Below are 15,498 nucleotides of genomic sequence, written 5' to 3'. Positions count from 1 at the left end.
AAAAGTAAAGAGGAAGGCTGAATATATTCATTCCTCATATTGATACGGTTTTGGGAACCAAAATTATAACATAAGGCTTAAGGCTTTGTCTTATTAAAGACAGGCAATTTTAAAACTAAAATATAAAAACTCCATTCACTTATCATTATTCATTTACTTGTTTGACAGAAAAATTAGTCAAATTTTATTATATCTCAATAGTAAAAGAAAAATTACCACATACTACAGTCTACTCTTCCACTGTAAATTATGTCTACTCAAATATACATTAGTTTCTAGATGCATTATAATTGGGATTGTTCAAAATAGCTTTTCTTAAAACTGCAACTATACGTGAAAAAAATTTTAAGTGGTTTAAAGGTATTAAAATATAAACATTTTAATAATACTAAAAATGAGAAAAATACACAATTGCCATTGAATTTTTTAAACCAATAGTAAGTACTTGGTAGCCAACTAAATGAGTAAATAGCACTTATTTGACAAAGAATGTTGAGAAAGAGAGACAGATAAACTGACATACACACTAATGCCACATGGTTGGTAGTTACAGGAATTTGGTCCTAACAAGGAGGTCCAAGAGCCTGGATTAATAACAGACAGTAAATGCTTCATTAACAAGAGTAACAGAGAATAAAGGATAGCGAAGAAGTGAAATAAACGTATTTCCAAATAGCAAGCACCCATGTTTGCCCCATCTACTCTTACTGGAGTTGACGACAGGGGCTGACATGACTGCGGAATTTAGAATAAGCACTGAAATGTTCAAAAGATGAGAGCAAGAGGCAGAAAAACAAGCAAGGGGCATCAGTAGTCCAGGAACTACAAAATCAGCCCCACAAAGTTCAGAAGTGACTATATTCTCATATCACCCTTGTCATGAACCATCATATTTTTTCATACAAGTAGCTTCGCTCACTTTAGCACAAATATTTAAGTCAAGTACAAGCATATACTCATTTGCATAGCAAATTTTAAGGGGTGCATTGAAATAGTAACCAATTGATAAAGGTTTAAGTATTTTTACAATCAGAATCACATTCAAATTGACCCAATAAGACGTTTTCTATTTGAAAACAGTTACCTATAAAAGTTTTGGGGATTTGAATTAAAAACAAGGTATGAGTTATTAGCAAAACATGAAAACCATTACTGGTGGACTTCTCTGCAGGCGGTGGTCATTCCTCTATGACTTCTAAGACTTTGTAAACGCTGTTCTGGAAGACAGTGGTGAAGTGAGGCTTGGACTCCTTTACCAAGAGGTTACACAAGGGAGGTTTCCCAGCATTAGCAGGGTCTTCCACATCCCAGATTTCGGGCATACTGCAACCCGGCCTAGACAAATTAAAGTGCAGGTTAAAAATCAATGTACATTTTATAATGGGAGATAAAGCACAGCACACCTTTTATGTTTCTGCCCTCATTTCATTTCTTCTACTTAAATTAACTTAGTTTTTTAAAAAAATCCTATCATAGTTATTTATATTTATGTCAGCTACCATAAATCCTTTTTAGAACAAGGTGAACCCAGCAAAGGTGACTATGAAAAAAGCAAAAGACATATGAAATACGTGAATTCAGGTGGTGGGGCACAAGATCTCTGTAAAATTCTGCCTCAGCTACTTACCAAGAATGTGGTGTTGGATAGTTCACTCTGTCTCAGTTTCCGTTTTTGTACAGTGGGAAGTACCCAAGACATTAGGGATTAAGAGAGATACTGAACCAAAACACCATGCCCAGCACACAGTTAGAAGTAATATATTGACTTAGAAAATTATACAGGTATACCTCGAGATACCGTGGTTTGGTTCCAGACCATCACGATAAAGTAAATATTGCAATAAAGTGAGTTCCACAAATTTTTTAGTTTCCAGGTACATATAAAAGTTATGTTTATACTGCAGTCTATTAGATGTGTGATAGAATTACATACTTTAATTCAAAAATTCTTTCTTACTAAAAAATGTTAATCATCATCTGAGCCTTCAATAAGTCATAATCGTTTTGCTGGTGGAGGGCCTTACCTCAATGTTGATGGTTACTGACTAATCAGGGTGGAGACTGCTGAAGGTTGGGGTGGCTATGGCAATTTCTTAAACTAAGACAACAATGAAGTTTGCCACCGTGACTGACTCTTCCTTTCATGAACAATTTCTCTGTAGCATGCAATGCTGTTTGATGGCATTTTACTCAGAGTAGAAAAACTGAAGCTCAAACCCCACCACTGCTTTGTCAACTACGTTTATGTAACATTCTGAATCCTTTGTTATCATTTTAACAATCTTCACAGCATCTTCACCAGGAGCAGATTCCATCCCAAGAAACCACTTACTTTGCTTATCCATAAGAAGTAACTCCTCATCTGTTAGTTTTATCATGAGATTGCAGCAGTTCAGTCACATCTTCAGGCTTTACTTCTAATTCTAGTTCTCTTGCTGTTTCCACCACATCTGCAGTTACTTCCCTCACTGAAGTCTTAAATCCCTCAACGTCATCCATGAGGGTTGGAATCAGTGTCTTCCAAGTGCTTGTCAATTTTGAGATTTTCACCTCTCCCCATGAATCCCTAATAAAAATGGCATCTAGAATGGTGTGTCCTTTCCAAGAAGGTTTTCAACCGACTTTGCCCAGAGCCACCAGAGGAATCACTAGCTATAGCAGCTATAGCCTTATGAAATACATTTCTTAAGAAAACCTGGAAATTGAAATGACTTCTTGCTCCACGGCCTGCAGAATGGATGTTGTATTAACAGGCATGAAAACAACATTCATCTCCAACAGAGCTCTTGGGTGGCTAGGTGCATTGTCAATGAGCAGTCATAGGAATCTTTTTTTTTTTTTCCTGAGCAATAGGTGTCAACAGTGGGCTTAAAATATTCAGTAAACCATGTTGTAAACAGATGTGCTGTCATTCAGGCTCTGTTGTTCCATTTATAGAGCATGGGCAGAGTCGATTTAGCTTAATTCATAAGGGCCCTAGGATTTTCAGAATGGTAAACGAACACTGGCTTCAACTTCAAGTCACAAGCTGGTTTAGATCCTAATTAGAGAGTCATTTTGTTTTTTAAAACTTTGAAGCCAGGCATTGACTTCTCCTCTCCAGCTATGAAAGTCCTAGATGGCATCTTCTTCCAGGAGAAGGCTGTTTCATCTACATTGAAAATCTGTTGTTCAGTGTAGCCACCTTTACTAATTATATTAGCTAGATCTTCTGGATAACTTGCTGCAGCTTCTACATCAGCACTTGTGCTTCACCTTGCACTCTGATGTTAAAGAGACGGCTTCTTTCCTTAAAGCTCATGAACCAACCTCGGATAGTTTCAGACTTTCCTTCTGTAGCTTCCTCATGTCTCTCAGCATTAACAGAATTGAAGAGAGCTAAGGCCTTGCTCTGGATTAGGCGTTGGCTTAAGGGACTGCTGTGGCTGGTCTGATCTTCTATCCAGACCACTCAAACTTTCTCCATATCAGCAAAGGCTGTTTCACTTTCTTATCATTCATGTATTCAGTGCAGTAGCACGTTTAATTTCTTTCAAGAATTTTTCCTTTTCAGTCACAACTTGGTTAACCATTTGGCACAAGAGGCCTAGCTTTTGGCCTGTCTTGGCTTCCGACATGCCTTCCTCACTAAGCTTAATCATTTCTAGTTTTTGATTTAAAGTGAGAGATGTGTGACTCTTTCTTATGTGAATACTTAGAGGTCACCAAAAGGTTATTAACTGGCCTAATTTTGATACTGTTGTGTCTCAGGGAATAGGGAGGCCCAAGCAGAGGGAGAGAGATGGGGGACTGGCTGGTCTATGGAGCAGCACTTATCCATCAAGTTCATCATCTTATGAGTACGGTTCGTGGTGCCCCAAGTAATTACAATAGAAACATCAAAGATCACTGATCACAGATAACCATGATAAATATAATAATGAACTTAAATATTTCAGGAATTACCAAAATGTGACAGAGAGACACAAAGTAAGCATTTTTAATTTATCAAATCCAACCTTACCCCCACTAATCAGTAACTGATACATACTTTCAAATCTGTATCATCTATTTTATAATCACCAATGTAATAATTGATTCAGGGAAGAATAAAAACTGGATGCAAGAACTACCTGGTGAAAGGCTACTATTTATAAAGGAGATCTGTTTCCTTAAAATGGAGAGAGTTGGGGGATATACTTTAAGTGATCAAACTTATTAACATCATCAATAACAACAAAGTGACATGTACCTCCAGAAGTGACATAATAGAAAGTACACAGCACCTTCTATGTAGTATTGGTTTGTTTTTTTTTTAAATTAGGTACTTATTTTGTTGCACTCAATCCTATGTAGTATTCTTGCCAAATTTTGTCAAAATGAATCTAATCACATGGAATAAATTAGACAAATCCAGATGTGGGACATTCTTACAAGACAGCTGGCCTGGACTCTTCCAAAATATCAATAAAAACAAAAAAAGTAAAAGGGATTTCACAATTTTTATGTTTTTATTAATATTAAAAACAGAAAAATACAAGGAAAAATTATAATATTTGACAACAGCTTATGTTTTGTCATAGTTGCTTTACTTTTCTCTATAAGAGAAAAAATCTTGTCTAGCAATTCCCTTTTATTCCCAATGGCAGTCCCACTCCCCTGCTTTCCTCTGTGAGCCCACAGTATGACAGGAATGCGCACACTTTCTCCTTTTCAATAACATCTGTAATTTAAAGGTAACTAATCATCTAAAAAGTGTCAGAATATAAACCTATCAAAGTAAGTAAGTGAAACTCACCATCATCTCCAATGTCACTTTTCAGAGGCGGCTTCTATAAACAATCCAGCACACATTCTGCTAGGTCTTTTTCGTCCACATTCAGACATACAAGCATACAAAAATATAGGCACAGACATACTTATATACACAGATGCTCCTGGGTTGCTTTTATAAAAATGAGGTTAACCTGGGACTCCTCACTTAGCAATAAAAAGAGGCCACTGTTCCATCTCAGTACATAGAGCCCTACTTTATCTTTCTTAATAGATGCTGTACTTCTATGTATTATTTAACCACTCTTTTATGGATGGGTATTTTAATTATTTCTCATTCTGCCATTATAAAACAATGCTGATATAAACATTCTGTGCCAACTTTCTGCAAACTAAACTTCTAGAAGCAGCACTACCGTTATGTCAAAAGGCTACACAATTTTCACTTTGCCTCTATCAAATTATCTCCCCAAAAGGTATTACCAGGGAGTGTTCCTGTGAAGTGTTCAGTGCACATTTTTTTGCACACCCTCAGTGACACTAGATTCTACTGACATATGAAAATATGACTGCGCTTGAGTTTTCTACCTTTTAATTTTCTCACATGTGCCAAGGCCAAACTGTTACTACAATGCAGGCCAGTGGGAGTAGAGAGTGAAACAGATTGGAAGTAGAGAACAACCCAGCTCCTGAGTTCAGCTGCCTTCAGGAAGAGATGAGGGCAAAGAGCTGCCCTTGTGAGCTCTGTCTGCCTCTGAATAACATCCGTTAGTCTTTTTTGAGTTTCCCGAAGTTTCCCCAGCCTAGCTGGCTACATCTTTACAATAGCATTAGTGAAAATCTGAATAATTTTTTTTCTGATTTCATGTATTTTAATTTTATGTCAACTCTATTATAAGCATTAATGAGAAAGAAGAAAATGGAATTTAAAAAGCAGTTAATTAACAAAAACGAGTACATGTATGTTCACGTACAACTGAAGCATTCTGCTGTACACCAGAAACTGACACAACATTGTAAACTGACTATACTTCAATTTAAAAAAAAATCCAAAAAAAGAAAAAAGTAGTTAAAAACTCTTCTACAACTTGCATTTGAGTATACTTTCATACTTGTATTTGAACACAAATATTTAAATATTTAAGGAATAATCAAGCACATAATTAAGCCACTTTGTAAGTGACAGAACACAAATACTGAGTCCACCAACGTGCCGAGTGCAGTTTAAGCTCCAGATAAATATTAGTCCCTCCTCCCTTTCTTCTCCTATTTGAGTTCCCCGTTTGCTCCCCTGTTCTGACATATTTTTCTTTTCCAGTCACTGTCTCAGGCTGGCATAACTGGATCAGAGACTGAGGGCCAAGGCAGTAAAGAAGATCCCAATGCTGGTAGAAAGCTCTGTCCAGAAACTCAGTTCTTGCTACTGCAAATGTAAGCACTAAATATTTGTCCTTCTTCCCTCTTCCCTTTATCTGAGTCCTCCATTTGCTTCCCTGGCAGGGGAGCAAGCACTGCTATGTTTTGTTCTAAGAACTGAGCAAAGGGCACCTGTCTAAGGTTCCTGAGACTTATTATCAGTCTGACTTAAATCCTGTAGTAGATGGAGAGTGTTGCTTAAGTTACCGAGTGGGGAAACCAGAGGAGAGAAAGCCACTTCCTCAGCTCCCCTCGCCTCCATGCCTGATGGAACAACACCACAAGGGCAAGTCAAGGTCCAGAGGGGAAACAGCACCCACCCCACCCCACCCGACTCTCAGTCTGAGAGCCCGTCAGCGAGCTCTAAATGGAGATGACCACAAGCCAGTTAATTCACTGCTGACTCTGTTTAGTGTGCAAGATTTATTGCCGTGCTTCCTAAACTTGTCTTCTGATCCCTTCTTGTATACAAAAACCCGTGCTCTGCCCATCAGAACATGAACTCCTACAGTCACGCAAATCCAAGGAGCTCCATCAGCATCTTAGAACAAAGCACAGCAACCTCTGCACTTTCCGCATATTCAAAACACCATGAGGGGGGTCCAGGGGGAGATGAAGAGCCCCGAATCAAGGTCCACCCCTGGCTTGGGGAAGAAGGTCACGACACATTATTTTTATGTTCCAGTAACCTACAGGTGTCTCAGGCTGGCATCACTGAACTGGAGAGTTGGAGAGTGAACCCTGAGGCATAAAGAAGATCTCAATGCTGGTGGAAATCTCTGCCAAGAAACTGAGTCCTTCCGACTGCAAGTGTCAGCCCACCATTCATTTATTACAATGTCAAATCGCTGAGAGATATGTATGGCTTTTTGTCCTATATCTATATAACAAAGTTAAAGTACATAAATTTCATATATATTCTTATGTTCATAAGGACTTAAAAGCATTTTCCGAATTATGACTCTAAGAACGGTATTTTCTATGGACATATTCATCAGAAAATCACTTAGCAATCAACAGTTGTTTGAGTTTCTTTGTGTGTAATGCTGATAGATACTGTGTCACAGAACTATTTTTACCCCTGAGTCAACATTTAATCATTTTGTCTTAATACCACTGTGTATCATTGAAATACATGATGTATGAGTATAGATAAACCAAAGACACAGCAATCTCCTGCAGGCTTCTACTTAGTCATAGAGTAGTGAGAATTTTTAACATAATAGTATTCCATGAAACATCCTTGATTTCTGATAAAACTACTCCTTTCTGTGCTCCTCATGGAGTGAATGCTTTGGTATTTTAATAGCAAGCTGTCAACTGCTGTCTAGTCACCGTGGTGCAACATTTCTAAGTAGTCAATTTTAGAATTCACATTTGCTTTTAAGATCTTACTCTTGTTGCTATACTCTGCTCAGTGAACTTCTGTCTGGAAATAGATACTTATAAAAACTATAAACCCAAGAGAATATGGGTCACAGGAAAATTAATTATAATCCCATTCAAATAAGGTGTGAAACAGCAAGAAAGAAGCTTCACTCCAAGTTGCTGCTGGGAGGGGTCCCATGGTTCACAAGGTATGGTACGGGGCCGAGATGTGGTTGGGACAAAGCTGCCCGACTGACTTCATTACAGTGAGACTCTCCATTATTTGGTTTCAGACTCTGCATGTCTTTTGAAAGAAAATATACCCAACTTTAAATAGAAGTTTTTTTTTCTTTTAAATCAAAGGCAAATACGAACAATTTGGGAATTTCTCGGTAAATGCTAATAACTTTAAGGTAATGTGCACATGCAAATCATTATAAAAGAAATAGATATTTATAATGACTAGAAAAGAAAAAAAACTCCAAATAATTATTGAAAAAGTTTTTTCCACTTAAACTTTGCTAACTAGTATATTCACCTCACACAAACGACTAGTAAAGCACTTGCGACGAGACTGAATTAACTGTCCGATGAATATAAAATACTAACTGTACTGAATACTCACTTGGATCTTCTTATACACCAAGACTCCTCCAGAATGTAGTAATTCACTTGTAACTTTATCAATTCTCGCTTCACTTCTTCAGCTGCTTTTCGACTATACATTGAATATACTATTTTCGTTCTGGCTCTTAAAAGAAAAATAATTGGGCAGAAAATGTTCAAGATTAAAAGAATGCAATCAACCCACTTGGAAGTAAGCACTGAATGGGACTAGAAGGAAGACTCTGCAGAAGAACCAGGTCAAGAGAACACTCTTCACAGGAGTTCCTGCTACAGGGCATCGGGGAGGTCAGTTGAAAAAGGCAGAGGTAGCACAAGAGTCCTGGAGGAAAGGTTCAGTTTAATGAATCTCTTCATTTCCAAGCTTAGTGTTTTGGTTGGTTTGTTTGCTTGCTTTTTTTTTTTTTTTTTAGTTGTGATTATGTGCTTGCTTGTTTCTGTTTTATTTTTCCATCACTCTATCATAAATAAGAGTATGAGCCACAAAAACACAACTCCAGAACGACTGTAAAGCTGCAACAGTTCCAACTTTGATAATCAACAATTAGCATTAAATGGCTGTTTTAGCCCTAATTAAAAAATAACCATAAATTATACAATCGCTCTAGAGATCAGCTTGCTAAAATTGTTTTTTTTCATGAAAAAGCTTTTTATTTATAAAAGGTATGTGCCACTGTTATACAAAATAATATATTAATAGGATTCACCAATAACTTAGGAAATGACTAGCTGACCAACCTAGAAATTGCATGAAAATTAAATCTATTTCCTTTTCAAAGAGAACACAATAATCTAATTTATGAAAAATAATAAAAAAAAAAAACGTATTTTAGTAGGCCATATTGGTGAAAATCAGGATTAAAACCCTCTTTGAATAGGATTCCATTACAACTGACTACTCAGAATTCAAGAATACCCCATATGAAAATCTTAGTGAAAACTACAGGCTAAAGAATCTTCTGGGAAACTTAAGGATTATGATAACTAACAAGGACCTGGGTGTTTTAGAGCCCTGTTAACCTACAGAAAATAGACACAGTGTGATTTCTTTTTGCTGCCCAGGAGGGAAGATAACCCCAATGGTTATAGTTTCATTGTCCTATGGAACCCTGACAGTTTGTATCTGCCTCAGCCATCTCATTTCAGCATTCTTCGCCCCCTAACTCTGTAAGTCCAAGTTCCCCATAATGTTTTTGAAACACTTTGCATTATTTTGGTGGTTCCCTCACTCACTGTCTACTTGTACAAAAAATTTGTTTCCAACAATATGAGAACTGTGTACTAACCTCAGACCTGCATCTTCGTAATGTGGATGATTCACAACGGGCCGAAGTGCGGAGAGTTTAACACTTGCCATTGTGGGCATTGCACCCGCAAACACTGCGTCTGCAAAGAAAGAGGAAGGTCTTAGGAAGACACTTGGTGCACGTGACAAGGGGTCTCCTTCTGGTCAACTTAATTACTTCCCAGGTGAAAAAGCTGGGCCCGAATCATGACCTAAAGATTCAATGGCAGAACCAGAATGAAGTCGGGTAGCTGATACAATGCTGGTCAGCAACCAAGCCTGGGTAAACTGTTTTCCTTAGAAGACAGAGCCTCACCATCTGTCTCACAATTGAGGATTTCTGTTTCTTTTGTTTGTTTTTAATGTCTTTTTCTGTTTTAAGGAAAGAAGTAACAAACCAACTAGGAAAGTTTTACAGCACCAAGGAATTCTCAAAGATGATTTAATATTTAGTCATTGATACTCAAATGACAACAAGATCTCCCTTCCCATATACGAATAAAATATCACATTCCATGAGTTCATTTCAAGAAGGAATGTGAAGAACTAAGATTAAAAATTAATTATGAAAATAAGCATAACATAAATCATTTTATATTGTACCATGTAAAACTTTGGATACATTTTGAAAAAATTAGAGTTTATGGAAAATAGATAAATAAATTACTAATAAAATACGCATGACATTTTCTTTGCAAAACATGTAAGATTGATGTCTGTTTCTAGATAATCTAGAAACAACACTGCTTAGAAAAATTAAGAGCATTGGAAGTAATTCAGGTTTAGGGTTTTGCAGTGGTATATAAAATTGTGGAGAAAACCACAGCTAAAATAATATGACTTTTTTTTTTTTTTACCTGGTTTAGTACTATATTTGATCCATTCTATGAGTTCTTCTTGTGGCAGATTGCTGAACTCCCCTACAATATTCCACTGGGTTTGTAGATTTGCTGAACCTTGTATTGACATTGCTGCTAACACAGCAAAAACAACAGCACCAGGATGTACTTTGCAAAACAGCCACCCAAAGAGCTGAAACCAGATTAAGAGCACATTGATAACTGTTAGTACAAAGCAGCCTGCATCCAATAAGCCCAAGTTCTCAGAGAAGAATGTAGTCTCTGCTAGAATCCCAAAGGGTTAATCATTCTAAGGAAAAGTTCCAGGAACAATGACCTGAGGGATCAAAAGAATTCTGCCATTAGCCTTATACAGGTGGGATCCGATTTAAGAAAGTCTTCCCTCAACCTGCTCTTGCTCCTTCCAGATTTGGGTGAGGCCAGGCCTACACACATAATTTGCCAGGTCCAGTGCAAAATACAAATGTGGGTTGATTAAAATTATGAAATAGTTCAAAACAGCAGCAGCCTAGCATCTATCTAGGTGCAGAGTCCTTTCTGTTTTTTTTAGATTTTGGTAGTAATTTTTTTTTTATTGCAGTATAGTAGGTTTACACTGTGTTAGTTTCTGGTGTATAGCACAGTGGTTCAGTTTGTGTGTGTGTATATATATACACATATATATACATATATGTATGTGTGTGTGTGTATATATATGTATATACCTTTTCATTTCTTTTTTCATTATAGGCTATTACAAGGTATTAGAGTTTCCTGTGCTATACAGTAGGACCTTATTGTTTACCCAGTTTTGTGAAGATTTTCCTTGTAGTTCCAATTGTACAAGATCTTCTGTCAAAGTTCAGGAGGCACGCTGTGAGAATGTTCCACATGGATGTATTTTTGGTGTATTCATGGGAGAGGGTGAGCTCCGTGGTCTTCTATTCCGCCATCTTGAAGCCCCTCCCAGAGCTGTCCTGAGTGCAGGTCCCTGTGCGATCACAGAGGGCCCATACCTGTGAAGCCAGCCCAGGGCAAGGCTCACTATTTCTCTACCATTAGTCACCACGTGGGGTGGGATTTAAGATGAGAGGCTTCCCACCATCCTCCTTTCCTGTCCCAGCCTGGAGGAATCAGGAACAGTGGCCACACTCCCTGGTCAGCCTCTGGAAAGCAGTGCCTCCCTGGTACAATACCAACATTCTGATCGGGAACCTTGGGGCTGACTACTTTTTTCCATCTTCAAATAGCTCACTCTCAATAATAACACTCTGTTATTCTTTCCTTACCATTATTTCTCTACGTGTCTGTAGAGCTGGAAATCAAGTGTTTTGAGGGCATATATATACTTTTGCTTTTTGATTTTTTCTATCACTCTACTCATTATCCCTGGAACATGGTGTAGATGCTTAGAAAATACCTGCTCAATTTAAAAAAAGTAATGCTGTTGCACCTTGGCTAGTTGATAACTGAAAAGGTGGCACTATGCAGAGGCATAAACCTGTGAATACAGAGCAAGGAGGTGGATATCCAGGAAAAATAGCCAGCACATAACCAAGATGGCTTAAACTAAATTTTAAAAAGTCAAGTCAGGGATGTGCATAAAAATGGATACTCAAATAAATGGAACAACATTTTAAAGCTGGACATCAAAAAAGAACATATAATTTAAATGTACTTATAACTTGAAATCAATTGTTAAAAGAGTTCTTTGTGAAATGAATGTCAAAACCCAAAAACATTTTCTTTCTACAATTAAGCTCTGCTTTCCGTCCACATCTGTAGTTATCATTCAGGAAGTCAGCCTGCACTGATTGTTTATTGTATGCCAGGAACAGTTTTAGAAGTTAAAAAGATAAATGATCTGTTTTGGCCCTTACCCTTTAGGAAAGATTAGTACAAAACCATGAAGAACTTTAATTATAACAATTTTAAGAACTTGGGGTAATTCAGTATTATTTTAGGGCCACTCAATAACAAAGGCGGGGGTAAAACTATCCCAGCAGGTATAATGCCATGTAACAACCAACTCACCTGTCTTGAGCAGATCAAGGAAGCCATGACACACATGTGTGGCGTCAAGAAGAGTTTCAGTCTCATAATTAAAATACCAAGGACCGTATATGCTAATAGTTGCAGTGCGTGATAAACCAGCTGAAAGGAAGAGAAGATACTTTCTACTCGTATTTGTGAAAATTAAAAATATATTGTGAAACTGATGAACATACAGAAATGGGTACTTTTTTCTTAGTAACAAAAATTTGAGTTTTCTGAGGTAACTAGTCTTAAAATTCACCTTCAACCTTCTCCATTTTATTAGAGGTCTAAAATTGTAAAGTCCCTAAGGCAAATGGTTCTACAGTTCTTCTCAGAATCAAGCCTATAGTTAATAAAGTCCACATTTCTGAATCTACCGTGGCGCTACCATCAGATTAAGGTAGGAAAGTGATAAACAGAAATAACCGCTATTTAAGATCCCAGAGCTCCACCTTAGACCTGCCATCAAAACCAGGAAGAAATATGAAATACAGTATTATGAACTGTAGTCACCACACTGTTGCTAAGAGTAGGTAGACCTTAAAAGTTCTCATCACTAGGAAAAAAAAGAAAAGAATTTGAGTGACTATGTATGGTAATGGATGTTTAGCCTTATGGTGGACCACAATGTATGCAAATTTGAATCATTATGTTGTACATCTGAAACTAATATTATAAGTCAATGACACTTCAATTAAAAAAAAAAAAAAGAAAAACCTTAGGTTGAATCACCAGATGGGAACAGCAACCAGTCACATCTCTGAAGCCTCAGGGCAAGGTGAACAGAGAGGAAAGTGATCTCTGATCATGAAAAAGAAACTCTGCACATGCATCTAAATGGGCTCCAGCAATGAATGCTATGACCATGAGGACGATCAGAGCCGACAAGGACCGTGTGAGTTCCCCACTTAACTGTCCTAACAAACGAATGGTCATGTTGTAGTAAAAACACATACAGGCCTATTTTGAAGAGAATCAGTGGCAACTACCAATACACTTAGAAAAATGGAACTAAAGGAAAGTCCAAATATACACAAACATTAAAATAAGGTAAATTTTGGTAATACTAAGTCTTTACCTCTCCATGATCAAACTGGTGTTTTCTGAAATGGAAAAAGAAATACTACTATTAAATCAGGGAGTCACATGTATAAACCTGGAGTTCAAGGGAGAAGTCTGGACACAAATGTGTGACTGGATAACACATACCTCCTCTATCCGAAGCACTGATCTATTTCCAAGACCTAGAACAATGCCTGGCACATAGATTTCATTTTTTTTTTTTAATAAATGAACAAATGACCCAATTAACTCCTAATCCAGGCACATACAATCTGATTTGAGAACCTGGTTTCAAAAATACTGATGTATTAATCAGCAGTAAAAATATTGGGTAAATGAAGGAAGTAAAATGGATCCTTCTTTATTCTTCTTTTATGCCAAGTAAAAGAGATCAGTTATCATTTATTGAGCATCTATGATGTTCACAGGATCAGTAAATTCCATTAACTCTGATCTTAGAACTATTATCCCAACTGACAGCCAAGGAAAGCAAGTAAGAAGCCATTAAGTGGCCACGTCAGGTCTATATGTTGACTGATTCCCGAGGCAACATATTTTCTACTTCATCATGCTGTCTCTATCCTACTTAACCCCCAGGTCCCTGAATAAAGGAGATACTGGTATTCACATCTTGATAATTAAACTGTACCTCCTACCCCTTCCCTTTTTATATCAGCATATGACTTTGGTACTCATACAAAATGAACTGTCAATGTGCCATCAGAATAAGCTCTGATCCTATCTGAACTGAAAGTCCTATGAAGCTCAGTGGTTTCCCGTAATTATTTCTATAGTTGAGTTGTTCTTGAAAAGACTGCTTTGTTTCTGTGAAAAATGCCACTTTTCTCCTTCAGAGATGCTTACTACAGCTGTAACCATAGCCCCTTTCCAAGCTCTCAAAAAAATTTCATCTCAATTGAAGAGGAATTATGGTATTATATACCAGAAGCTTTTTCCTTTTCCCCAGGCCCTCAAAGGCATCGGGTAGAAGCAAGGGCACAGTTACAGTAAGTAGTTTCTAAATGAGAACAAGGATTGTCTCAAGAGAGCGTGCAATAATTTATCACTGGTTGGAGGTGAAAGAATATACAAGGCTGTGTGTGTTATAAAAGAAAATATATAGATACACAAATTCAACAATCTCTACTTCCCCAAAAATCCCACAAAAGAATGAAATGAGAATTAAAACTTCCTTTACTCTACCCTCTAATCTCATGCTTCTAACAGTTACAGGTTTTATCCTTCCAAATTCCCCCTATGTACACATCAACATACAAAATTTTTTTATTTTAAATAAAACTGTAATCATCATATATATACACATATGTATGTATGTATGTGTGTATGTGTGTGTGTGTATAGTTTCATCATTTTTCCTTCAAGGATGTATGATGAAATATTTCCATAAAGAATTCCACATTATAACTGGGTCATAATTAAACCAATCCTATACTGGTGGGTATTTTGGTTGTTTCCATTTTGCACATTATACACACCACCACAGTGGGCATCTCTGTACCACTATCTCAGCATTTCTGTGAGCGTTTCTAGAGGACACTTACACACTGTGAAACTGCTAGGCTAAAACACAGGCACACTGTGTTGCTTGTATTGCCAAACTGCCCTCCCACCTACTTCCTCCCACCCTGGCAAGCACTGGGTACTATTAATTTTTACAAACTTGATGAGTAAAAAGGTTTTCACTTTATTATGAGATTGAGCACTTTTTTATGTATCTATTAGTCATGCATAAGTCTTTATTCACTCAACTACTATTCTTTCCTATGTGCCAGGCACTGCATAAAAACTGTTGAACTGAACAGAAATGACCCTTCCAACCCCTTCAGGAGACAGGCAACACATCAGTATGTAAGTGTACATGGTGATAAATGCTGAGAGAGAGAATAAAAGGGTGTGATGGTGGAGAATAACAAGCAAGGAGATAAGAGGTCTACTCAGAGACGATGGTCAGGAAAGGCTTCTTGTAGGAGGTGACTTCGAGGTAAGAATTAAAGGAGTTAGTCATGCAGACCTGGGCTGTGGGAAGCAGGGGGCACAGTTACGGGCTTAGGGCACAACCACTGCAAGACTGCAGAGGCAGGAAACAACTCATCA

General features: G+C 37.4%; 1 protein-coding gene and 1 long non-coding RNA gene across 6 annotated transcripts in view; one reads left to right on the top strand and one right to left on the bottom strand.

The window, feature by feature from the left end:
• Window positions 1–7,081, top strand: part of LOC140697382 (uncharacterized) — a 31,555-nt gene extending 24,474 nt beyond the window's left edge. The window contains exons 3-4 of the long non-coding RNA XR_012074354.1: window positions 6,071–6,183; window positions 6,854–7,081. This is a non-coding gene — a long non-coding RNA (uncharacterized lncRNA). The remainder of the gene's footprint in view (window positions 1–6,070; window positions 6,184–6,853) is intronic.
• DPY19L1 (dpy-19 like C-mannosyltransferase 1) overlaps window positions 1–15,498 on the bottom strand; it is an 84,610-nt gene that overhangs the window by 1,447 nt on the left and 67,665 nt on the right. For 2 of the 5 annotated variants that reach the window (XM_072964684.1, XM_072964687.1), the window contains 6 exons: window positions 13,400–13,424; window positions 12,319–12,438; window positions 10,303–10,477; window positions 9,447–9,546; window positions 8,162–8,287; window positions 1,154–1,335 (listed from right to left, as the gene is read on the bottom strand). In XM_072964684.1, the coding sequence (XP_072820785.1) occupies window positions 1,179–1,335; window positions 8,162–8,287; window positions 9,447–9,546; window positions 10,303–10,477; window positions 12,319–12,438; window positions 13,400–13,424 (703 nt within the window). In that variant the 3' untranslated portion in view covers window positions 1,154–1,178. Of the gene's footprint in view, window positions 1–363; window positions 1,336–8,161; window positions 8,288–9,446; window positions 9,547–10,302; window positions 10,478–10,937; window positions 11,276–12,318; window positions 12,439–13,399; window positions 13,425–15,498 lie in introns of those variants that run through there. The other 3 variants (XM_072964686.1, XM_072964685.1, XM_072964688.1) reach the window with 3 other exon arrangements.

This window comes from Vicugna pacos, chromosome 7, assembly GCF_048564905.1.
Source record: "Vicugna pacos chromosome 7, VicPac4, whole genome shotgun sequence".
Classification (NCBI taxonomy): Eukaryota; Metazoa; Chordata; class Mammalia; order Artiodactyla; family Camelidae; genus Vicugna; species Vicugna pacos.
Note: the sequence above shows the minus strand (reverse complement) of the source record. Positions and strands in the feature narration are given on the sequence as shown.